General features: G+C 42.4%; 1 protein-coding gene across 1 annotated transcript in view; it reads right to left on the bottom strand.

Moving 5' to 3' along the window:
• Window positions 1-208: 208 nt before the first annotated feature.
• The window catches only part of SLC1A1 (solute carrier family 1 member 1), an 86,211-nt gene continuing 59,478 nt past the window's right edge, over window positions 209-26,941 (bottom strand). Inside the window, exons 3-12 of the mRNA XM_017496974.2 lie at window positions 23,129-23,221; window positions 20,559-20,673; window positions 18,893-18,935; window positions 17,183-17,281; window positions 12,392-12,576; window positions 10,776-10,883; window positions 8,676-8,798; window positions 8,028-8,222; window positions 3,293-3,427; window positions 209-1,105 (exon numbers count right to left, since the gene is read on the bottom strand). Coding sequence (XP_017352463.1) covers window positions 859-1,105; window positions 3,293-3,427; window positions 8,028-8,222; window positions 8,676-8,798; window positions 10,776-10,883; window positions 12,392-12,576; window positions 17,183-17,281; window positions 18,893-18,935; window positions 20,559-20,673; window positions 23,129-23,221 — 1,343 coding nt within the window. The 3' untranslated portion in view covers window positions 209-858. The remainder of the gene's footprint in view (window positions 1,106-3,292; window positions 3,428-8,027; window positions 8,223-8,675; window positions 8,799-10,775; window positions 10,884-12,391; window positions 12,577-17,182; window positions 17,282-18,892; window positions 18,936-20,558; window positions 20,674-23,128; window positions 23,222-26,941) is intronic.

Genomic DNA, 26,941 nt, shown 5'->3' with positions numbered 1-26,941 from the left:
GCCCCAAAGCAGACTTGGGTTGGAATTGTAGTTATTATTCAAGTACAAGGAGAACTCTTTATTTCACATTGACGGTTCAATTCTGATCTCAGTCTGGCAAATTATATGAAAATAATAAATACACACACACACACACACACACACACACACACACACACACACACACACACACACACACACACACACACACACACACACACACACATCTCTACGCTGAACACTGGGTTAACAGTTACCAGTGTCCCAATACAGTACATTGAAAAAAGAATCCTTCTCCTTTCCCTCCAAACCCTATGCCTGTCTTAAAAGTATTATTGCAGAACTGTGCTGGTCTGTTTTCTTTGAAATTGGCTGGAGATAAGTTGAAAATGGACATTTTGGCACATTAACTGGGAAGAAGTTGTTTAGATGCATTATAATTTATAAAAAAAGTGAGAGGTCAAAGGAAATCCATGCCAATAGAAAGCCTGAGTAAAAATTTGTAACCGATGACAAAATATTTTTTAAAAAACCCAAAACAGTTGTCTGTGCATGAGAAAGCATTTTCTCTTTCATATCCATTACCTAATTCTAACAGTTATTACTTTATATACTTCCAAACTTTGTCTCTTATAGAATTTCTAAAACCCAGATAATAGAGCTTTCCTTTTAATCAGTTTTCCTTCATCTTACCCCACCCCCAACTCCCAAAACTTGGAGAGCAAAGCCTGAATCCAAATATAGAAAATAATCTGGAGGTCTGTATATCAAATCAAATGTACACTTGGCCATTAGTGTTTCTCTTTTCCTTAACCAGTGTTTGAGATGACTCTCATGGAGATGTCCTTCCTTGTTTCCAGTCATCTACAGCCAGGGGCCCTAGAACTGTGAGGTCTGGGTGAATGAGATGGTATCAGACTTGTCTACTGCAAAGCCTCCATTGACATAGGACTTCTTGGTGTCTGAGTCTTCATTATCAAGGATTGTGGATTCCAAGGCAAAGGGGTTCACAATGTTGACTTCAGATGAAACATCCATCTGCTCCAGCTCCTTCTTGGAGAGCTTTTCCACGATGCCTGTCCCGAAAGCATCACCGAGGACATTGACCATGGTCCTGAACCGGTCCCTGGGGAGAGACAGGAGGAGTCAGACAGGAGGCCCAGATTTCATTTTCATTCATCATCAGAGAGATGGAAGGACTTGATGTGTTCAGTTTCAACTTAAGTAAATGCAGAAAGTGCTGTCCTCAATCTTCATTAAAATACAACTTAGTTTATTATTGTATTAAAATACAACTTAGACCGTAGGCTCCTCACAGGCTTGGGGTTGTTCATAAAGGCACAGCATGAGCTCCCCAAAAGTAACAAATGACTCCCCTAAGTCTCCCTAAATTCCCTCCTCTTCTCCCAAAGAAACATGAATAGAGTTGTTCCAGATATTTTGGGGGGACTGAGAGAGGTTCAGAATTCAGTACGTTTTTCAGTTCTAACCTCTCTGTCTTGTGGTTTTCTAGATCCCAAATGCCACTGTGGGAAATTATTGGGCTAAGGTCAGAGAACTTGGGTGTTTTGTGGGTGGTATATGTACCAAGTGCATGTGGGGTATGTGTGTGTTTGTTCATGTCTATGGTGTACTTGTTTATTTACCAATTTAGGTCACTCTACTTATGAGCAAACCAGTAGGCATGGCACAGAGAACAGGGTCAGAAAACACAGGTCAGCCCAGGAATGGATTTCTCCATGAGTCACCCTTATCCAGTCTTAACTCCCAGATGGCCTGGAGAAGAGGACAGTGGCAGGAAGACAGGCAGAGAAGGCACACTGCAGAGGGGAGAATCCAGTTTGATACTGGTGCTTTGTTGATAGGAACAGCATGCAGGGGGAATCTTGTGAAAACTACACCTGCAGAATAGAAAAGGCTGACAGTGCTTACCCACGGCCACCCTGGATGCCCTTCTCTTATTTACAACAAGGCCAGGGATTGAACTGGCCCTAGTGTCTTTTTATCCCATGCCTCTGATTGGACCTTTGACTCATCTGGGTATCTTGGCAATGAAGGTAACTGGTTCCAAGAAGACTCAGGGAAAGGGGAAAAATGCAAATCCATAATAATCACTAAAAAGAACCGTATCTTGCCTCAATGACAGGATATCTTTGCAAGAAGGGTGCCACCTCATTTGGGCCTATAGCCCAACTAGCTGCTGAAGGGGCGCCCCACGGCACAGCTTCCAAGACAGGTGCAGGGGCTTTTGCTTTCTGAAATGTGAATCTGTGTTTTCAAGCCCACATAGGATGTCTCTGCTTCCCTTTCCATCTCATCTGCCACCTGCAAACTACAGTATATAGCACTGGATTCCCCAGTGAGCCTGAGCTGGTTCTGAGCAAAGGCTCTATGTGGAGTGACACTTACCTACAATGCCAGCAGACAGACCCAGACCTAGATGCTGCAAGATCCATGCATAGGAGTGGGCATCAAGGGTAAAGGAGCCAGGCTGGTTCTAACTTTAACCTTGAGGGTAGCTGAAGGTACGTTCTCACCCAGATGTATTCTCTGTGTGTGTGTGGGTGTGCGTGTGTGTGTATGATGTATGTGTGTATATGAGAGACAGAGACAGAGAGAAGTGTTGTTGATTAGGGCCTGAACAGTCCAACTCATTCTAATCATTAACAAAAGAACTTGCCATTTATTGAGCACATATGGGCTGCCAGACAGTGTTCTAGACACTCCATTCACATGAACTCCCTCAGTCCTTAAAACAACCCAATGAGATAGGCAGGCTTTTCCCCATCTCACAGATCATGCAGCTGAGCCTCAGGTTAAGGAACTTGCTCGAGGTCAAGAAGCTGGTAAGACACTGGATGGAGATTCAAACCCAAGTTAGTCTTACTCAAGCCTTTCCTCGTGCCACTGTCGCTGATGGTTCAGAAGATGCTTAGGATAATGGACTGATTTTGAACTAGGTGGTTCTGAGCCCATGATGCTGAACCAAGGCTGTGGTAGGCCAGGATGGTCCCAGGGCCCTGCCTGGCTTCTTCAGCTTGTTCTTCTGTGTTTATCTTTGTCCCACACCCAGCTCCTAACCTTGAGCATTACCAGGTATAAGGAGCTAATGGATCTCACTGGCTTTTTAAAATCACTGCTCCACATTATGAGAAGTTAATTATTAATCACGTTATCAGATGCCCTGGTCAGAGGAAACTTAAAGCAGCAACAGGTGGCTCATTAGGCAATCTGAGGAGATAGTTGCAGAGTCCGCGAGGCTAGGAAACCCGTCTGCGCATCCGGCTGAGGCAGTGCATTTATTCCAACTCACAGGAGCCAGTCGACAGCGATGATCAGGGTGACATCCTCGGCGGGCAGGCCCACGGCACTCAGCACAATCACCATGGTCACCAGGCCGGCCTGGGGCACGCCAGCAGCCCCGATGCTGGCAGCTGTGGCTGTGATACTGCAGAAACAAACCAGCAGGAAAGGAGTTAGACATATACCTCTCCCGTTAAAGCCTCTGGCCTGAAATGGTTAGTCCCGCTTAGTCCTGATGGCTATTACTGCTGTGCCCCTAAATTGGGCAGTCAGAATCTGTGACCTGCTGAGTCCCAGCTCTGCCTCATTACAGGATGAGAGCTGTGGGATGGGGCTGGGAGGGGCATAATGCCATCTCCTTGCAGAGGGAGCTATAGCACACCACTCTAATGTAAGGAAGAACTGCATAAGTGGCACCACAAAAAATGAGCAAGATAGATTTTCAAGAGGAAGGCAGGAGTTTACTAAATGAGGTATTAAGAGAAGGCTTTGTCTACTTATCTATGTATATATACACTCATCCTAATTAAGTGCCAAGTACCTCTGCACCTGCCTTCCTACTCCCTTCTTCCATCTACTCAGCAGCTAATAATTTATTGAGCACCTAATATATGACAGATATTTAAGTTGCCCTGAAGGATGGACAGAGGGATAGTGGTAGGGGCGGATGGGCAATGGCATTTCAGGTGAAGGCAAAGGAATGAGACAATGGTTAAGCAGGCTTTATGCACTCTCTTGACATCCCAGGACTCTACCTCTGGGAAATGCTCTTTAGGGCACTGAATTGAGAAATAGCTGACTCCTGTCCAAGGTACAAGCATTTAATCCTGACTGAGATGCACTTTGTGTGAAAGAAAAATCTGGAATCCAGGAGAGGCAGCCAGATGAACTTTATTACCAGGTATTTAAAAAGATCCCACTTGATAAGATCAGGTGAGGCAGTAGAAATTTTTGTTTGTAATGTGCAGTTTCTTTTTATCAGCAACATCTTCCTTATTTTAACTGTATCATTCTGAAGGAAACAAGGACTCACCATGCCCTGAAAAGTCCCTGGACTTGGATAAGCTTGAGGCCACACCCATGATACTTTCTAGGGACAAGTCCTTGCCCTTGGGCCAAGGCCTCAACTGCTGCTCAGGTGCCACTGGGTTAAAAGGTGAAAATATAAAAATTGCCAATTTAAATGGGAAGAATCTCTGATTCTATCCACAAATCCATATTCTTTGGGGCTAAGAAAGTCTTAGAGTTCTTAGGAAGCTGATTCTTCTGCCCATTCTTCTGCCTACTGAGGTGTTGCAGAAAGCATTTGAGGGTACAAACACAGGCCAGAGTTCTTTGACAAGTGTGTTTTCATTCAGTGGTTTGACAACCAAATTATAGTAAATTAGAGATTTGTGTACCAATCACTCTAAAGGTTTCTGGCCTCTATAACCCTGCAGATCTCTTCTGACCTAAGTCCTCTTTGGAAGGCCCAAGTTTATTTTAATGCTGGTTAAAAAAAATTTAAATGGAATGCATCAACAGGTTTTCTTTGTCAGCAGTGATTTGTGTCCATGCCAACAGATTCCTCTTAGAAACCCTGACGTGTCATAGTTAACCATGTCTCTATAGCCTGAGGCTGGGCTTGAAACTCAAAATTCATTTAGTCAAAGAAAACTCTGTCTTTGAGCCTTGATCTTGCTTGCTAGGCTATGGCCATCTGACTGGCGTTGGTCTGGAACTCAGAACTATAAACCTTTAGATGGGAGAAAATAATATAAAAAGCTATTCCTGCTGCTCGAACATATTCTACTTTGAGTTAGAGGATTTTTACAGACCTATCAGTGGTACAAAGTTGTTTCCCCACATTGAGGCCTAGTTTTAGGACAGACCATTGAACTCGGCTCTCTCAATGGGTTGAAGGATGGGTTGTAAATTGGAGGGAATACAGGTTTTAGTGTCAGACACACCGGGGTGATATACTTTGGCCTCTATGGTTTTACTGATGGCATTTCTTTAGGCAAGTTACTTCTCTGAATCTCAATTCCTTGCCTGTAAGACGGGGACATCATGTCTACTGCAAGCTGCTGTGCAGATTAAATGAGGTTTATACACATAAGGCATCTGGTGTAGCACCTGTATAGTAGATGCTTAAAAACATGCCATTTCCACGTGTATACTTGTAACAAACCTGTACATTCTGCACATGTATCCCAGAGCTTAAAGTAAAATAAAACAAAAAACAAAAAAAGATTGAAAACATGCCATTTCTGCTGCTGCTTCTGAAATAACAGCAGTGGCTGCTAGTGTTTCTTATACTGCTACTGTCGCCGCCGCCGCTGGTATTATTACTACTGCTACTGCAGCAACCAAAACAACTATTACAACAACAACTACTGCTATTACTACTGCTACTTTTTTCTGTCAGCTCTTCCCAGGCCCCAAATCTTATAATTATCTTTCTTCTTTATGATTTTTTTTTTCCATAGACAAGGTCTCACTCTGTTACCCAGGCTGGAGTACAGTGGCATGATCACAGCTCACTGCAGCCTCTACCTACTGGACTCAAGCAATCTTCTTGCCTCAGCCTCCTTAGTAGTTGGGACCACAGGTGTGCTCCAAAATGCCTGGTTAATTTTTATATTTTTTGTAGAGAAAATATAAAAATATTTTTATTTTTTATAAATAACTGTTTATTTTTTATAAATAAACACTGAGCGTGTTGCTCAGGCTGGTCTCAAACTCCTGGGCTCAAGTGATCTGCCTGCCTTGGCCTCCCAAAGTGCTGGTAGTGAGCCACTGAGCCCTGCTGTATAATTAGCTTTACTTTTCTTTTTCTTTTTTTTTGCCTAGACTAGAGTGCAGTTGTGCCATCTCAGTTCACTGCAACCTCTGCCTCCTGGGCTCAAGTAATCCACCCACTTCAGCCTTCTCCTGAGTAGCTGAAACTACAGACATGGGCCACCATGACTGGCAAATTTTTCTCTTTTAGAATATTTTTGGTAAACATGGGGTTTTATCATGTTGCCCAGGCTGGTCTCGAACTCCAGACTCAAGCGATTCACCCACTTAAGTCTCACAAAGTGCTGGGATTACAGGTGTGAGCTACTGCTCCTGGCCCTAATTATCTTTATGAGACAATTAATCCAATTTCTTTTTGACATGTATACTCACATCAATTTTCAATCAGTTATAGCCTTTGAGTATTATGATAAAGCCACAAAAGGGCATGTTTTGGGTAGATGGTAGCTATGTTTCTTTGATGTCTAGTCCACAGAAATATACTTTGGGCCTAAAAACTATTAGCCATATGAACTATAACTGTAACTCTCAAGTAAAACTAACTTTTATTATTTCCCAAGTAGAACCAGTGACGATTTTTAATTTTAAGCCAATGATTACTTTGGGTCTCACAGTTGTTACTGGTTCTGGGCCGGTAGTTACCAGCAAATCTGATTTAAGAATATACCGGAGAGTAGGGGGAGAGCCTTTAATGTGAATTGACTATTTAGCCTCTAGACCCAGGGTTGATTCCTCTGGCAGTCACGTTAAAAAAATGATTAGAAAGGTTTAGAAAACTTATAACTAAAAAAGAGGGAGGGATTTCATTATAAAGTGGCAAATACACAAAAGAATTGGCACCTCATACAGCCACTCCTTGGAAATCAGTTCAGTGGAGACTGGGTTCCACAGGCCAGGGTTAGGGAAGTGGGAAAAAACCCTTGGAAATGTAAAAGTAACAACTGTTGGAAGAACAGGGGTGGTTATGGACCAGAAACTTTCTCAGGCATGATTCCAGATTTCAATTTTAACATACTCTCTGCTGTTATAATTACAGGACTTTACTCAATCTCTTTGGCATGGACTTTTTATAGATTACATGGCATTGGGATAGTTCCCCAGCTGGTGTGCCAAATGGTGTATTTTGCACTTGTCTTTAGCCAACAGAAATACTTTGTGATTTAGGGGCAGGGAGGATTTTAAAAATGCATTGTATTAGAACATTGTTAGTTAACAAACTCTGACTTTATGCCTAGAATTTATGTCTAGGCTGGAAACACAAGAATGAATTGACTTTAAAAGTTCAGATTCAACCTTGAGCAGGCCTGGGGACCCAGTTTAGTCTTTAAGTTGCATTCTAAACTGAACAAAAGTCTCCAGGTTAACTCTAATCCCAGCCTATCACTCTAACACAGCACTGTCCAAAATACCTTTCTGCAATGACGAAACTATTCTGTCTGCGCTATCTAATTCAGTGGGCCACATGGCTAGTGGTTACCATACTGTACAGTGCTGTCGTAGAGAAACAACTCTGGCAAAATTCACTAATGACAGTTCTGCCATCTACTTGGGCAGACAATTTCTGTCCTTATTTCATGAAAATTATCTGCAGCATCTGACTCTGTGGACCATTTCACCCTTGAAAATCTCTCTTTTCTGCGTTTCCATGATACCAAGGTTTACTGGCTCCCCTCCCATCTCTCCATCTTCCTTTCCCTCTCCCTCTTGGATTTTCCCTTCTCTATCTGCTTCTAATATTAGGATTTTCCAAGCCTCAGTCCTTAATCTCCTTCTCTTCTCTACAAACTCTCCCTACATCATGCCATGCATACCAGGATATAGTTGTATTTAATCTTGGAAAGGGACTTCGTAGATCAAGAAAAAGAATCCATCACTGGGATATTCTTGGTGTCCCTTCACAAACCATTTTTAGTGGAGGTAATCTCTACATCACCAGTGACAATGAATGTAACACCACACCCCACCTGATGGTGATGATCTGCCCAATGCCCAAGTCCAGATCATTCAACTGTGCAATAAACACCGCTGCCACTGCCTCATAGAGCGCCGTCCCATCCATGTTGATTGTAGCACCAACGGGTAACACGAATCGAGTGATCCTCTTGTCCACTTGGTTCTTTTCTTCAGCACAGCGGAAGGTGACAGGCAGTGTTGCCGAGCTGTGTGATGAAAAGAGAAAGGAACTTATGGTCTAGAATGCCAGTCCTCAGTCCCCGCCTGAAGACATGCCTGTCTTCCAGAAAGGAAACAAAGGGTCCTTTTAGGTTATCTTGTTGAGAGAAGTAAAGAAAACTACAAAACAAAACAAAACAAAACAAAACAGGGTCCAAACCATGCTGGCCCTGTTGGCAGGTCCAGGAATCAGAAGGTGCTGCGTGCACCGCTGCTCGCAGTGACACCATAACCCTTCCCTGAGCTGCAGACCATGCTCAGAGGGCAGGAAATAAGCAACAGCGTGAAGCAATGTATTCAGGGCCATGGGCAGAGAATATGGCAGTCATTTCTCAAAGGCAGCTATAAAACCCGCAAACTGGAGTCTGTTTTGTGAAGTGAGGTGAGAGTTGATAATGTTAGGTCTGGAGTCTTCTTCCCAAAACCCCTTGTCTGTTTACCTGGAAGAGATCATGAGAGCTGTCAGGAGAGCCTGGGCCATTCCCATGGCAAATCGGAAAGGGTTCTTTCTTACGACTATGAAATATATCAGTGGGAGAATTACAATGGAGTGGATTGCAAGCCTGTAAACAAGAAAGATAAATTAAAGTTTCAAAGATAATACGACCTTCCCACACTTAATCCTTTTATCAAACAGCTTTTTAATTTATTAAACTGTTCGACTTTCATAATGGCCCAATGAGAAAATGGGAGTAGGGCAGGAATATACATCCCCATTCCACATATGAGAGTGTAGAGGCTCACTCAGCAAATGAAGCATCTTGTGAGAGTTAATGACAAACCTAGTAGCTGAATCCAAATTCGAGGCTTCACAGAACAGAGTTATGTCATGCTGCCACACCCCTGTGTGTGCTATTCCTGCCACATGCACAAAAATGCCCTTTATTTCCTCCTGCTGCTGCTGAATTCTTCTCCTCTAAGACTCAGCTAGGCATCCCCCTTCCTCCAGGAAGCCTTCCCTCACTTCCCCAGGTAGGGCTGAGGCTTCCCTCCTTGGCGTCCGCTGTGTCACTACTACATTATACCTCATTATACCCCTCATTACAGGGCTGAGTCCTTACCCCCTCCATCCCCTGTACCAAGCTGCTGTCTTGCTGGTGGGGCCCACTGCCCAAGAAGGAAGTCAGTTACAGTAAGGAAAGAAGTCTCAGCTCTTCCTCTTCATATTTTAGGATGGACTTTCTTTTCTTTATTATTCCTGCCTTCTCAAACTGTTCCTTGTTTCACATGGAAATACACAGGTCACATGAACTAGGGGGCTTAATATGAGACTCATTTGTCAGATGGATATATATGTAACTGGCAACTTAGAGTTTACAGATCAGTTATGTGTGTTTGAAATAATAGGAAATGGTCATCAAAAATATAGATCCTGGAGGTCTGGAGAGAGGATCTTCTTGAGAGACAGCTTGTAGCTAAAAACCATGAGGATTGACTTTTAGTTTTCTGTTAGACACCTAGCTGGGGTGAAAGAATAGAAACTGGCAGAACTCCTTTATGAAATGGCTCAGCTCATACACCCCGGCCACATCACTGCTAAGACACAATCCCTGGCACTGCCTGTTTCAACAGCCCTGCAGCAGGGTGGCCTCCAGTGAGGTGGAGGTCCTACCTCCCTTGGTACCATGGTCCTCACACTGTAGGGACCAAGGCTGCCTCTGTGTTGATCTGTGTTTCGGCAAACACAGATTAAGAACTAAATGCACTGTGCTGGAAATCCCCAGTGTGATCAAGTTCCAATAGATGAGTTGATTGCTCAAGTTGGGTGTTTGTAGATATTGACTTGTGGGGTCAAATCAATGATATTTACTTATTCCCTTGGTCTGTATTTCTTAGCATATGTGACATATTCTGTCCCTGGCTAGGTGTCCAGGGGCACCATTCATAACTTACTCACTGCATCTTTTCTCAAGGAAACAATAGCTAGGCTGCAATAAATGTGCAAACAACCCATTCCCTCTGCCTTCCTGTTTAATGGCTTCTAAAAAGGCCCATATAATTCCTCCCAGCCTTGAGATTCTCCTGGCACTGTCTCTGACATTCTGATGGTGTAGGCCATGGTGGTGGTTAACAGCCCCAGCAACAGTGTTGGAACCAACAGCCATCCTGCTCCTGCTTGCTCAAGTCTGATTTCATTTAGGCCCTTGCTAATTTCTTTCAGGTTCAGGGTACATGGAGGCTATTCTTACTTACTTAGCTAGTTTACATTCTTAAGGAAATGAATGCCAGGGGTGAGCCAAGAGAGGCTACAAGTGGGTTTCTCTATTATTTAAAAAAAGTTCTTTTAACATAACCAACAAAGGCAGTGACAAAGCCTGGTCCAGGCTGTTCTGCCAAGAGCTGACAATTAGCGCAGCGTGATCCACCTACAGTACAGCTGTCAAAGGGCAGCCCTCCTCTTCCTGCTCTTTTATCTCTGAACCCTATCTTTCCCAGCACATAGGAGAGAAGCCAGTTTTAACCAACTAAAACCCAGCGTCTCGGTGGCCATCCTATTGGATCAAAGGAGCTTTTTCTCTCTTCACTTGAGTCTGACATACCCAGTCAGGACTGTAGCCATGTAGAGGCCCAGCTTGCGGAATATTTCCCAGTCTTCAACTTCTATGATCTTCCCCGCAATCAGGAACAAAATACCTAGCGGCATGTAACTGGAAAGGAAGCACAACAGGGCGTGATTCCGTCATCAAGTGTCTTCTCATGCTGGGTTGGTGGGGAAGGAACATGCCAGCACGTGCACCCTTAGCTGGGCATGTACACCCCCAGCTAGGCATGAGCACAGGATGGAGAATTGAAGCTAAGAGCTGTTTCAAGTCCTGGGTGAACTATATTGCCCCTAGTTTTTAGTATCTGTGTGCACCTTAAATTCTTCCCATCCAAACTACCATAGGGTGGTTTGCAAACTTGGCAAGAGCATGTGGTTAGATGGGTGCACACCTTATGCCATGTTCTTAGTGCATATATATCCTGCTGATTGTCATATCTACAGATCTCACTTGAGCTTGATCCTTACTGCCAAATATGGCTCTTTCTAGTCATGGTCATCTCTTGTTTCCCAGGTATGGAGGCAATAGTATTAGTACTGGAAGTGGTCATAATAGCTGTATTTGTGGAGCTCTCATTACAACTTGCGTTAGGGAAAGTATTTTATGTGCATCATTTCATTTGATTTACTTCTCCTATCCCTGGGGGTAGGTTTTATTGTCCTTTTTAACAGATGATAAAGCTGAGGTTTCTGCAGTATTAAGTGCCCTGTCCGGCCATTTTTACTGAACCCTTTATGTCACTGTCAATGCCTACACTTTGGATTAAGTAATGTTGAATCAATTAAATATGAGGTAAGTGAGGCAGATGCCTCCTAAGAAAGGTGGGCTTTTTGGCATCTCCAGGAATAAGGCAGACATTTACACAGTGTCACTGATATACCCACAGATGGGCACGGGTTAGTGCCCATGCTGTACCAGTTATAAATATTTTGAAACTCACTTTTGCATGGGGCATAATAGGGAAAGCACTTTGTGTTCTTACGTACAATGAACTCCTTCAGATCATTTTTTAAAGAATTACTTCTTACGTGAAGGTTGGTTGGGTACAAGATGATCCCCCAAGGCTTTGAGGGAAAAGACAATGGTTGAAAGCTAGACTTTTGTTCATGAACTTACTCCTGGGTAATAATGTGAAATTATTTAATACTCAGGTGGTAGCTGGGTATGGTGGTTCATGCCTATAATCCCAGCACTTTGGGAGGATGAAGTGGGTGGATTGCTTGAGCCCAGGATTTTGAGATCAGCCTGGGCAACATGGCAAAGCCCTATCTCTACAAAAAATACAAAAAAATAGCTGGGCATAGTGGTGCATGCCTGTAGTACCAGCTACTCAGGAAGCTGAGATGGGAGGATGAATTGAACACAGGAAGTAGAGGCTGCAGTGAGTCGAGATTGCACCACTGCACTTCAGCCTGGGGTGACATAGTGAGACCCTGTCTCAAAAACAAAAACAAACAACAACAAAAGCCCCCACAAAATACTCTGGTGGCTCGATATTAAATGTCCAACTTCTCTAGCATGAGGTCACTGAGAAACATACACCTCTTCTTTCTAATTTTGAGGAGAGAGAATTGTCAGGGGAAGCAAAATGACAGTAAACAGTGTCTGCTCACCACATGATGATCTGAACGATTTTCATGGTTGCATCACTCAAAGCATTGAAGAAATCCACCAGAATCTGTCCCTTTTCTCCCATTTTTCCAATGACAAGTCCAAAGACAAGGCAAAAGACAATCAAGCCTAGGACATTTATGCCATCTGAATACATGCCAACGATTTTATATTCCTTTGTTTTGTTCTGTAGATCAAAATCAAGAAAACATATTGATGCATGATTATAATCTTGTTAGAAAGTACAGGTCCCGAAATGAGAAGATACGATGACCAAACATAGTAAACTGGTGGTCTCCCACGCAGAGTCAACAAAACTTTAGAAAATATAAAAACAATAATAAAAACACCTATGCATGTAACAAACTTTACCCTTGCTCCCCAAAGTTAAAATGCTTTTCCTTCTCTCAACAAGTCCCTATTTGAATATTTCTTATAAAGATTTCTTATTCTGGAATGGTTTACATTTTTATTATGAATTTTAGAATCAAGGCACTTTTCAGGGTCATTTTAACTACTAGCTATATATGGAGTCTGCTTGAAAAAAGACAGGAATTAATAATGTAGGAAGTACAAAATATTTACCAGTGTGAACACTTTTAGGACATCTTACCATCTGTTTTACCCTGATAATGAAGCACAGTAACATTCTTTATGCCTATGGTCTTGGATGACCAATAGGATTTTTTTTTTTTTAGATGAAGTCTTGCTCTGTCACCCAGGCTGGAGTGCAGTGTCATGATCTCAGCTCACTGCAACCTCTGCCTCCCAGGTTCAAGCAATTCTCCTGCCTCAGCTGCTCGAGTAACTGGGATTACAGGTGCCCGTCACCATGCCTGGCCAATTTTTTGTATTTTTGGTAGAGGCAGGGTTTTGCCATGTTGGCCAGGCTAGTCGTGATCCACCCGCCTCAGCCTCCAAAAATGCTGGGATTACAGGTATGAGCCACTGCGCCCTGCCAGGATTTTTTTTTTTAACTTTTACATTCAGGGGTACGTGTGGTGCAGGATGTGAAGGTTTGTTACACAGGTAAATGTGTGTCATGGGGGTTTGTTGTACAGATTTATTTCATCACATAGGTATTAAGCCTAGTATCCATTAGCTATTTTTCCTGATCCTCTCCCTCCTCCTACCCTCCACCCTCCGAAAGGCCCCAGTGTGTGTTGTTCCCTTCTATGTGTTCTCATCATTTAGCTCCTGCTTATAAGTAAGAACAAGCAGTATTTGGTTTTCTGTTCCTATGTTAGCTGGCTGAGGATAATGGCCTCCAGCTCCATCCATGTCACTGCAAAGGACATGATCTTGTTCTTTTTTAATGGCAGCATAGTATTCCATTGTGCATATGTTCCACATTTTCTTTATCCAGTCTATCACTGGTATGATTTTGGACATATAAAAATTAATTTAAATACCTACTACTGTGATATGATCATAGCTCACTGTAGCCTCAAACTCCTCAAGGGAGGGCCCTGGTGATCCTCCTACCTCAACCTCCCAAGTAGCTGGGTCCACAGGTGCATGCCACCATGCCTGGCTTAATTTCTTCACTTTATCCTGGGTAAAAGCCTGAGATTTACAGAGAGACAGTTGAGTGGTGCCAACTAGGTTTATAAAGAATTATGTTAGCCAGGCACAGTGGCTCATGCCTATAATCCCAGCAGTTTGGAAAGCTAAGGCAGGTGGATCACCTGAGGTTAGGAGTTTGAGACCAGCCTGGCCAGCATGGTGAAACCCGGTCTCTACTAAAAATACAAAAATTAGCCAGGAATGGTGGCAGGTGCCTGTAATCCCAGCTGCTTGGGAGGCTGAGGCAGGAGAATTGCTTGAACCCAGAAGGTAGAGACTGCAGTGAGCCAAGACTATACCACTTCACTTCAGCCTGCGTGATAGAGTGATACTCCATTTCAAAAATAAAATAAAATTATGTTGAGGAGCCACTGGGCTACCAGTCATTTCTTACTTATGATCAAACATATATTTAGGGAAAAGCTAGAGCATTAGTGCACTGGCTACAGCATAAGGTCTTAGGATTCAGCTGGAGAAACAAGACTGTGAGAAGCATGAGCCAATCATAGCAGGATGATATGTAATTAATTATGCAGCCAAACTATGAGATATAAGCATCAAATGGAGAGTGGGACATGAATGAGGGTTTCAAGATTAGGGAAAGCTAGGGCTGAGGAGTCGGCAGCCAGGAGAAAAAGCATATTTCAGAAAAATGGCAAGCAAAGGCAAAAATCATCATGCATTGGGCCTCTGCACCCTGCTTGAATATAATTAGTGCTAATTCATCATGGTCCCCAGATTAATTTAATACCCCTTGCTGAATGCCCCCCAAACATCCCATTCTTCCTGATTATAATACTCATCATTCTTTGCGTGAGGACAGAGGCCTGACATCTGTCTTTTCACCGTTATAATCCCAGTGCCTAGCAGGTATGGAGGGTACTCAGAAAGTATTTGTGGAACAACATCAAAAGGCAGGAATAAGGAGTGATGGAGGCAGTGGATCTGGAAAGAAGAGAGGTGCCCACTAGAAGTAAGTCCTGAAAACTAGAGAGAAGCCAGGTCATGCAGGGGCTCTGAACCCAGCCAGAGGAGTTAGGGATTTCTGCAGTAGGAAGCAGGGAGCCAACCGTGGTTTATTGAATTTGATTTTTTTTTTTTTGAGATGGAGTTTTGCTTTTGTTACCCAGGCTGGAGTGCAATGGCGAGATCTTGGCTCACCGCAGCCTCCGCCTCCTGGGTTCAAGCAATTCTTCTGCCTCAGCCTCCCAAGTAGCTAGGACTACAGGCACGCACCACCATGCCCAGCTAATTTTTGTATTTTTAGAGATGGGGTTTCACCATGTTGACCAGGATGGCCTCTATCTCTTGACGTCGTGATCCACCCGCCTCGGCCTCCCAAAGTGCGGGGATTATAGGTGTGAGCCACCACGCCCGGCCTGAGTTTGAATTCTTAAGTCTAATGAATATTCCTTTTCTCCTTAAATCGTTCCTTTCTGTGTGAAGTTGAGAGAACATTCAGGAGAAGTTTATTATAAGCCTGCAAAGGTACCACTGCATGCCCAGACGGTCTGATCTCCAATTCTGAAATTGGAAAAGCTCTCAAAGCACATCGATTTTATTGATAAGTTTATACTAAACTCTTTTGGTAGCAAAACCTATCCTGAACTGACATGAGGCTCCTGGCTACTAAGGGTCCATTTCTCTCCCTGGGAGAATATTTATGAGTTTATTACAAAAACATTGATGTGCTTGATTCTGGCATGTTGTTGCCCATCCTACTTGCAAAGGTTGCATCATATGCAATACATACACCAGATGGCCTTTCTAAAGTCTGAGAAACTCTAAACTCCAAATCATATTTGGGCAGAGAGAGTCGGACTAGGAATTGTGGACCCTCATTGCATGCTAATATACCTGGCAAATCTACAGCAGTTCCTAGAGATGCCCAGCTCTACTGTAAGCAGACACAAAGAGGTAGAAGAAACAGGGCTCATTTTTTCGCTCTTTATGGTTGATTCTCTCTATTCCAGGTAGTTATGTTCTATAAAGTCCCCATGAACACTGAATTAGCAAATACTGAACTGTTGCACCTGAGGGAAATGCAGGGTTAACTTTCTGGAAACCTTGGACATATCCTTTTCAGCAGTCAATATATAACGTTGTATGTGACAACTTGCTTCATATAGATTGTTGACTTATTAATATTGACCTCAGAGCCAACAGGCTATAATTCATGTCTGAATGAAGCTCGTCTAAAGCACAAATTTTCTCCCTAAGGCACATCACAGTCTCCTTGTGCTTAGCAACATTGGAGAGCACTTCAACATGATGATTTGGTCCTTCTTGTTTTTGAGACAAGAGTCTTGCTCTGTCACCCAGGCCAGAGTGCAGGGGTGCAGTCACAGCTCAAATGATCCTTCTGTCTCAGCCTCCCAAGTATCTGGGACTACAGGCATGCGCCACCACACCTGGCTAATATTAAAATGTTTTGTAGAGATAGGATCTCACTATATTTCCCAGGCTGGTCTCAAATTCCTGGCCTCAAATGATCCACCTGCCTTGTCCTCCCAAAGTGCTGGAATCACAGCTGTGAGACGCCATGCCCAGCCTGGTCCATCTGGTTCATTTTATTCTTTTTTTTGACACAGAGTCTCACTCTGCCACCCAGGCTGGAGTGCAGTCATTAATCATGGCTCACTTGACTTCCCTGGCACAAGTGATCCTCCCACTTCAGCCTCCCAAGTAGCTGGGACTATAGGTGTGCATCATCACACCTGCCTATTTTTCTATTTTTGTAGAAGTGAAGCATCATTATGTTGCCCAGACTGGTCTGGAACTCCCAGGCTCAAGCAATCCTCCTGCCTTGGCATCCCAACATGCTGGGATTATAGGCATGAGTCACTGAACTGAGCCCTGGTCCATTTTAAACAGAGAAATCAGCAAGAAAAAAAATCACAAAAATGCAAAAAATGTGACATGAACACACTGCAGAATGGACACTGTTTCCAGTATGAGAACCAAAGCAAGAAGGCAGAGCCCAGCCTCATTCAACCTCAGCTGGGAATGTGCCTGTCGGGTGACTCAAATATTTTGCCGCTCTTTGTGTGCCTGCAGATTACTGAAAGCCCTGTAAGGATGGGTTTTGGGATCAGAAAAAAATTTTAGCAAGTAGGTGAAATCACAAATGCAGATGTTATGAATGACGCGGATTGACTATATTTCCTGCTCAGTTATGACTCAGTGCCTGCCTCCTGGGGAAGAGCAACAGGAAACAAGAATGGTACCTTGGAAATAGCAGTTGTCATGACGGCTGTGAAGGACTGTTCTGTCATGTTCGTCTCTGGGTCGCTGGGAGGCTTCACTTCTTCACGCTTAGTTTTGTACTGCATGTTGGAGAAAATCAAGGACAAGCAAACAAAAAAAGAATTCTTTTAAGCTTTTGAGGCCAAAGCACAGGAACGTGTTATTTTGGCCAAACATGAGCCACTGAAGAGATCTACCTCCCATGCCTCTATTGGCTCCAGTTGTCAATGATACCTCCCAGCACATTTTGGAACTAAAAGCAGGACTGAGACATTTAAACCCCTGACTCACACAATCTCATTCAATTATGTCAAAATGTACCTTCACTTTCACAATAAGTGACAAGTTGATGGAGCAATAATACAAAAGAGAGTACCAGCTAGATCTGCAGGTGCTGTCAGAGACAGACTCTGTAAGGATTCCTGTCAATCATTTTTGTTTTTATTAATTCATAAATTATTTAATATTTATTTTAAATTAATAAATTATTTTAAATGTGAGCAAAAACACTTCATCACTTTGATAACATCACTACAACTTTGATAAGCGTCAAGAAAGGTTTAATGGTGGTTCCAAAATCCACAGTCCCCCTAGGGCTATTCAGCGAGTGAGACTTCTGTTGAATTCTCTTCTTTCAGCCCTGTTTGGTTCTGTGGAGCTTCCCCATGGGAGTTTAAGAAAGAGTGAGTATATTATTACACCAGGGATAAATGTCCCCCCACAAGGCTCTGCCAACACCGAGAACCTTACAAACAACCACTGTGACTGATTTGCAAGCCCCCTGCAATAGAGGAGGTTCTGTTCCTTGTGGAGGCCGGCAGGGAGCAACAGAATTGCCATTTTTCTTGGTATATACAGAAGTCTCTGTTCATGTAATTTATGTAAGTGAATACAGCACTTTGTGATGGACTCAGCTGTCTTAAAGCACATAGATAAATAGGAGGGAAAGGCTTGAAGTAAATTGAGTGAAGAGATTGTTCAGTTTTCCTAGAGAAAAAAAAATCATGGCTTTGTTACTGCTCTGTAGAGCTTCAGCAATGGGGATGAAATGATTTTTTATTTTATTATTATTTTTTAGAGACATGGTCTTGCCATTTGCCCAGGCTGGTCTGGAACTCCTGAGCTCAAGAGATCTGCCCACCTTGACCTCCAAAAGTGCTGGGATGACAGGTGTAAGCTTCTATGCCTGTGTGGGACACAATGATTAAGGAGAAGAGTGAACCCAGACGTGGACCACACCGTGAAGGTTAGATCCTGGGTTCTGACACCAGAGGAAAAGGAAAGAGGAGATAGAGAGCTACCTTTTTTCTTCAGACAGTTTAAATTTCCGTACAAATATATCACGGTTCTCTAAAAGTAGGTACTGGAGGCCACATTTAAAAATACTCATTATTTGACAGATTTCTGACTTATACCATTTGAGCCTTTTTGGGGGAAAAAGCATAAAGGAAAAGGAAGCAGAGTAAATTGTGACATGCACCTTACTGTGAGCCAGCAAGGCTGGACACAAAACAGAGACATCACCTTAAACTCTGCCAGTCACAGATGTACTTCCTGCTGCCATTTTCATCAGGCTTATTCCATTTCTTGGAAAAAAATCTCTTAATTAATAACGGGAAGCAGAAAAAAAAATCTCTTAATTAATAACTGGAAGAGGGTAGCAACTTAAGGGCACAAGTAATTAACATTACCTGCTGAAAACAGGCCTGGACAAGATTCTCAGGGAACATATTCCTGTTGGAGACATGAAAGGCAGTATTATGTAGGGCAAACAGTATTGTTTTGTCATACCTAATATATTGGTGGAAATGAGTATAATATAAAATTAACACTCTGGTTTCTCTTCTGGCCTCTCCTTTTCCTAATACTTCCTTGTTTTAAGATTTCTTTTTTCCTGCTGTGCTTCACCCAAGTATAGAAAGCCCTTCTAATCAACCATTGAGGAGGTTGTATAGAAAGCTCTCCCAATCAACCATCACTTAACTGATTCACTGAGTAACTGACATGCTTGCTCTGCTTGGTGAAATGGATACTCACAGTTAAGAGACTATTTGTTCTTTAATATTCTGAACATTTCTGTTTTCATCAATGAGGATGTGTACTTACTGATATGATTTGGCTCTGTGTCCCCACCCACATCTCAGGTCAAACTGTAATCCCCACATGCCAGGGGAGGGGCCTCATGGGAGGTGATTGGATCGTGGAGGGCAGTTTCTCCAATGCTATTCTCGTGATCATGATTGAGTTCTCACGAGATCTGGTTGTTTGAAAGTGAGTGGTACTTGTTCCTTCGCCTCACTCTCTCTCCTGCAGCCACGTAAGATGTGCCTTGCTTCCCCTTTGCCTTCTGCCATGATTGTAAGTTTCTTGGGGCCTCCCCAGTCGTGTGGAACTGTAAGTCAATTAAACCTCTTTTCTATATAAATTACCAAGTCCCAGCTAGTTCTTTATAGCAGTGTGAAAACAGACTAATACACTTACCAAGAGTTCATTGTATTTGTTCCCAAATTCTTTATACCAGTTGCAAATATCATCATAATTACTGAATTACATATTATATCAACCAATAAAATATGAACATAAAAAGGAAGGTATGGTTTCTAAAACTAAGTTGCATGCCTGGAAACTCAATAAAAGCCAATGACTAATATGTTTATGGTTAGATTAGTTATGGGGAGATTATAGAAATAAAAAGAAAAACTGGAAAGATTTACACTCAGCTTTCTTTGCAATGTCTAAATATTTTGGTGCTCTCTTCTATACAAACTTTTATAAATTGCAGATGATGCATTTATAAGGGCTGTATATGCAATAGAAACGGTATGAAATTACCATGAGGTGACAAACTTGAAGAAAAGACCTTGGTCTTATGTCAAAAAATTGGTGAATATATTCATTAAGTTTTAAGTGAAAACAAAATATGTAACATGTATCTTATATCATTTTTTATGAATGTCTGCTTTAACTGGTATTTTTTTATTGACTGACCTATTTACAGCTCTGGTAGCTTTAGATAAGAAGGTTTCTCCTGTACAATTTAAAAATGTATTTTTCTAAGGGTGCTCCAGAACTGACTACCAATCCATCCCAGCATCTCTCTGCAACATGCATCTGCATCTCTCTTCATTCTAAATCCTGACATAGAAGCCTGTTTCTGTCCTTCCCTCTTGGAACCAAAACTTGGCAAGCAGTATTGGCTATGTAATTTGTGAGTTCCTGGACAAAATGAAAGTACAAAATAATTTAAAAATTATTAAAAATTTCAATACAGGAACAGCAGAACATTAAACCACGCACAAGGCCTTGTGCTACTATAGGGTCGCAGGCCCTTGAAGCCATCTGTGGCAAGACACTTACCTGATGAGGTCTAACATGGCATCTACTGTACTGACTTCAGGGGTGCTGCCTGTCCTCTCGATTTCAGTCACCTTCTGGGTGACACCAGGCTTGATGCTTACCACCAGCACAATACCTGTGGCCAAGGACAGTGTCCACAGAGCATTAGGAACCTTCCAGTGCACCTGGCACACCTAGCACCTTTAGAACAGTGGGCATGGTTGTACCAGACAATACTGTGATGGGGAGGACCCTGAGGTCCAGCCAAAATGCTGAAAATGCTGAGCCTCCTCTGGAACTTCAGCAGCTACCTTAATTACTCTTCCATTTAAATGAGTAAACAGAAGGAACTCCATATGTGTGTGTGTGTGTGTGTGTGTGTGTGTGTGTGTGCGCGCACGCGCTTCTGGAAACACCTGCTGATGAGAATATTCTTTTTCTTGAACTTATGAGATCAGTCTCGGAAGGTGTTAGGGTAGGGATGATCCATTTTCCAGCCCAGAGAATGCATCGATGTCTTTCTGCAACTTTTATCCACAGATGCTACAAAACAAACCTTGCCTTCCTTCCATACCATAGGTCTTCAAGTATCTAGAAAGGAGCCATGTGGGAAAATGTTGTTCCAGGGGTGGAATGAGGACAAATAGATGGAAGTTATAGGGAGAGAAGGTTCATCTCACTGTAAGGAAGAACTGTCTACATGACAGAGCATCTGACAGCACCATTGTGGCCGTGGGAAGTAATGGGTTCCTGTCACTTGAGTGTCCAAGCCAAGGTGGGAGGAAAAGAGACCAAAGCATTGGAGGGTGTTTGACAGCAGGGAAGTGAAGAAGAAAAAGGACCTCATGTTCTTTATTGCTCCTCCCTCAAGAGGAGGCAATGCTAATCCAAGGGGTATAGGGCTCTGGGATGCTGAATGGGTCCATTTTGCTAGTGGGAGGAGTCACAGGGCAGTAAGGGACCATGAGTGGACATGGCCCACTATTCTCCTCTCTCAAGGTTCTAGAAGGGATGTACACCTCCAGCTAATAAGAGAGCAGTATATTGCTTCTTACTGCTACATTTTCTCTGTGTCTGTCTTCCTCAGCAAACTCATGAGATGTGATTTTGTTTTATGGCAGAGTTCAGGCCCCCGTGGGTCCCTTAGCCTAATACCACTGAAGCCTCACCACATCCCACCCCTTCTTATCAGCTCATTAAAGCAGAGCTACAAGGGCCGAGCTGCTGCCACATCTGAGTACATGCTCTTTCTGTCTTCCCATTCCGGGCATTCTTCTTAAAATGTCACACAGGGTTACAAAGACTAAGCATTTTTCAAGACACCATGCTAAAGGTATAAGAAAAGCTGCTCCCTTATTAGAATTTTGTTCCTGGGGTTTATCCTTAGCAAGGCTCTATTAGCTGTTAGCTCTTGTTACTGTGTGAAATGCACTAAAATGCTATATTTCTGGAAATATTTTATAAGTATACTCAACTCCACTATTAGAGAGTAATTATCCACTTTAAGAATTATATAAATGGCCAGGTGCAGTGACTCACACCTGTAATCCCAGTACTTTGGGAGGCCAAGGCGGGAGGATCACCTGAGGTCAGGGATTCGAGAACAGCCTGGCCAACATGGCAAAACCTCATCTCTACTAAAAAAACCCAAAAATTAGCTGGGCATGGTGGTGTGCACCTATAATCCCAGCTACTCGGGCGGCTGAGGCAGGAGAATCGTCTGCACCCAGGAGGCAGAGGTTGCAGTGAGCTGAGATCGTGCCATTGCACTACAGCCTGGGTGATAAGAGTGAGACTCCATCTCAAAAAAAAAAAAAAAAAAAAAGAACTACATGGCTTCCTTTCCTTCTACCTAGTGATCCTGACAAGGCATAGACCTGTTACCCTCTTTCTGTTTTTCACTTGAAACTTTAATAAGTAGCACCATGGCTCAAATACAGCCAGCATTACATTCATCACATGAAAGGTACCATGCAGACAGACTTCAAAGGAAAAAGCTTCATGGTACTTTGACAATACTACTTTCTGATTTTAAAAAATTGTGTGTTAGAAAAAGCCCAACTGCTTTTTAAAAAATATATTTTTCTAAATTATAAAGAGATTTGGGGGTCTTGCTATGTTGCCCAGGCTGGTCTTGAACTTGGGGATCTGCCTGCCTCAGCCTCCCAAAGTGCTGAGATTATAGGCATGAGCCACTGTGTCCAGCCATAACTACTTTTTTTTTTTTTTTTCAAGAGGGAGTCTCGCTCTGTCACCCAGGCTAGAGTGCAGTGGTGTGATCTCAGCTCGCTGCAACCTCTGCCTCCCAGGTTCAAGCGATTCTCCTGCCTCAGACTCTCAAGTAGCTGGGACTAGAGGCACATGCTACCATGCCCAGCTAATATTTTTGTATTTTTAGTAGAGACAGCTTTTCACCATGTTGGCAAGGCTAGTCTCAAACCCCTGACCTCAAGGGATCCTCTGCCCACCTCAGCCTCCTAGAGTGCTGGGATTACAGGTCTGAGCCACCGCATATGGCTGCCAACTACTTTTTGAACGAAAAAAAAAAATCACCATTATTACAGTAATAAGGATTCAGAAACAAATTTTACCTAGAACTACAGCAATGACAGTGGTACAGAAATAATACACAACAGCACGTAGACCAATTTTTCCAGATACATTGGAATCCAGTGCAGCAACACCTGAAGGGGGAGACAGAAATGAAATCACTTTAATTTTAAAAGACTGGTTTTCAGGACTGGCGATTTAATCCTCAGGGTGTGAAATAAAGAGCTGAGGGATATTCTCTGCAGCTACCAGACAATGGGCAACAACATGCAATGGGCAAAGGCAACACTTGAAAGTTCCAAACACAGAGTTAAGAGAGGAAAGCCCAGTGAGGTGCAAGTCCCTCTGCAGGCAGCTTCCCACAGCCTTAGCCTACAGGAGAGCCCTGCCTTCAGATCTTCCTAGAGTTGGTCAGGAAATAGTCATAAGGAGACCCCCTTCTGCATTTGCACTAAGAACCTTACTAAGATTTGTATTATGTCATTCAGATCCCTTATGGTAACCCTCTTTTGGAATTCAGTTACCGAGGAAAAGTTTATCTTGAAGAACTGAGACAGTCTGTTGTTGTTGTTGTCGTTTTGAGACAGAGTCTTACTCTGTTGCCCAGGCTGGAATGCAGTGACATGATCTCGGCTTACTGCAACCTCTGCCTCCCAGGTTCAAGCAATTCTCCTGCCTCAGCTTCCTGAGTAGCTGGGATTACAGGTGCGCGCCACCACACCTGGCTAATTTTTATATTTTTTGTAGAGATGAGGTTTCACCATGTGGGCCAGGCTTGTCTTGAACTGCTGACTTCAGGTGATCTGCCACCTCAGCCTCCCAAATTGCTGAGATTACAGGTGTAAGCCATCATGCCCAGCTTGAGAGAGTTTTTTTTTTTTTTTTTTTTTTAAACACTTAATGAGAATCATGTAACTCATAATAGTTTTCCTTTCTGTCTTTTCTATCAGGAAGCTCAGATGCAACTGAAAAAATAATGTTTATATACGATTGTAAAAGTAATATATATTCATTACAACTATCTGAAAATAGGAGAAAAGGTAAAGATGAAAATAAAAAACACATCATTTCAACAACCAAGTTAATATTCTGGTGAATTTTCTTCTAATATTTTTCTCAATTTTTTGTAAATAACGGAGAGAATTTTATAGTTTTTAACCCCCTCTCTTCTTAATATTGTAGTTGTAAGCATTTTCCCTCATTGTTACAAACTCACCCTTGCTCAATAATCTGTCATGTGGCTGTACCAGAATGTATTTAATGATACACTTACTGCTGGATCTTTAAATGATCCCGGGGCCAAATTCACAGTAATGTCATTATGCATTATAGCTAGCGTGTTTCCTTCCTCTTTTCATGATTTTCAAATTGCTTCTACGTGAAAAACCTTATTATGTGTAGCTTTTATTGTGAGACATCTTAAAATTTCCATTTGAAAGAGGAAGGATATAAATAAATAATTTCCCAGAGCACAGGTAATGTCAGAGACTTACAATCATATTGTTAGATCTTGCTTCAAATGGTCCTTGGCTACCAATAAGGTGACTAAGTATTGCCCACATTTGAAAGAGCTGTCTGGAATGTCAAGGACAACTGGATTTGAGGTGGAAGGCAGGCATCCCTCCTTGCCAGAAACCCTTGCTGTCTATCACAGATGCTCATATAAATGGAGTCAAATGCCATTGTTTTCAACTGGACTTGGACATGGGAAATGGGCCAAGTTGAGAAGCAACTGAATCATTTTTCAGCAAGCTGTCATTGGATTTCAGACACTACCCAGCCTGATTTCCAAAATGACGGTCATATTTCGAGTCAAAGGATCATCACAGAAAATTATTTTTGCATCTTCAACACACATAAGTTGTCCCATAACCATTTTCAAAGACTAAAAGTACAGGGTAGCAGGAAAAAGGAAGAGGTTGTCAGAAGGTAACCCCAAGGGAAAGGTAGTAAACCTGTATGCCTATCAGCGTGCACAGGTAGCTTTTTTATTCATTTCCCACACTATAAAAGGCATATCCATTTTTTTTAAGTGACTAGGGATTATGCTTCTCATATATAATCAAACATATTTGACGTACAGGAAAAAAATCTGCAAGGAAGTGATCATCATTATGATGACAGAACAAGTCATTTCTCACTCTAAACACACCATTTCCCTGGTGTGTTGATTGCTCCTTTGGAAGTTAATATTTTGAGAGACGGTACTCTGGCAGCTACCCCAGGATGTTGTTAAGGGGCCATTTGCCAACTTCTGGGAAAAAATTGTGCAATTGCCATATAATGGGCATACTGCAATAGTCACATTCTAGAATAACCTTGATGGATTCTATTCATTTTGAGAAAAATGCAGTTGGCTGTGCTGAAGAAACTTTCTTTTCCTCACAGTAAGACGATGAAAGATAACAATCAGGCAACGAACAACAGCAACAACAAAAAAGTCAAGAGGGATTGAAGGCCAAAATTCAGAAACAAATTCACTATCTCATATTTAGTTTAGGTCTCTTAAAGAAAGAGCAAATCATTATGCAAATATGTAAGCTTGCTAAGTATATTATATAATTTAAAATATATGCCTATTTCATTTTAGAGTTCAGTACATTATTTTGATAACTATAATAATTATTTCTAACAATAATCATAGGTTAAGTCACCACCTTAACAGACTCCAAGTAACTCACATAACTACCTGTAACCCTAACATGGGATCTATTTCTGGATATAACGTCTTTCTTTGGTAGATGCCCAATTTAAGCAGATTCCAGCCCCTAAAGTGCGGTCAAGTGAGAGTCACAGAGTGGGTACAGAACTGTTCTTGGCTATGTGTTTGGTGCCCTCTCAGGATTTTCTTCCAGCAGTGAAACAAATTAAATCTATATGGGTAATTGTTTCTAGCATATGTTAATATGTCTTAATTTTTCTTAATGATTTGGCCGTGGGCTGGTGCCTCTGCTTGTATTCCAGGACTCAGCTGGCAATAAAAGGTGATAATAATGAGATCCCTGGTGGAAATACCTTAAATAATACATCCCCAAGTAGTCATCCAATTTCCCCTCTGTCCTGGAGCACAGCAACTATCTTGTAATAACTTTCAGCAAGGGCCTTTGTTTCCCATTCCTCTAATCTGCCTCCATCCTATCATTTTCCTAGATATATCGGAAATGTACTCAAATCAACAATTATACTTCTCTACACTGTATAGTTACCCCTCTACCTCTCTAGTCATCACTGATGGGGGCAGAGCTGGCCCCCCAAATCCAGGCTCTTAGATGATTTATTGTGTTGTTGGGGATATGGGTGGTGACCACGGTAAAGGGAGAGAAGAAATACAGGCAAACAGCCGAATCTTTGAAAACCTCTATAAATAGGAACATTACAGAACTTAATGACCATAAAATGTCTGTGTGGATGGTTATAAACACCCCACCTGCCAGTAATGTCAATAATGATGAGAATGATCATTATAATACAAATAACGATAATGATCACAATAGACATCATATTGAGCAATGACTTCATGTTAATGCATCATCTTTAATTCTCATTATAACCCAAAGAGGCTGGCATTATTACCCCTGTTTTACAGAGGACAAAACTGTAGCTCAGAAAGGCTAAGTACCATATGATCATAAAGCTGGCGAGGTGAGTGGTATTGCTGGGATCCCAATCTACGTTTGACCTCAAAGGCCATATTCCTAACCACTGTTCCATATTGGCTGTATCTATGTGCTGCAAAATTCTAGACCAGCACTGTCCAGTAGAGCTTCCTGATAGAAATGTTCTATTTTTGTGCTGTCCCCTGCAGTAGCCACAAAGTAACACGTGGCTAGCAAGCACTTGGAAAGTGGCTAGTG

The sequence above is a fragment of the Cebus imitator genome, unplaced genomic scaffold (genome assembly GCF_001604975.1).
Source record: "Cebus imitator isolate Cc_AM_T3 unplaced genomic scaffold, Cebus_imitator-1.0 Scaffold227, whole genome shotgun sequence".
NCBI lineage: Eukaryota > Metazoa > Chordata > Mammalia > Primates > Cebidae > Cebus > Cebus imitator.
Note: the sequence above shows the minus strand (reverse complement) of the source record. Positions and strands in the feature narration are given on the sequence as shown.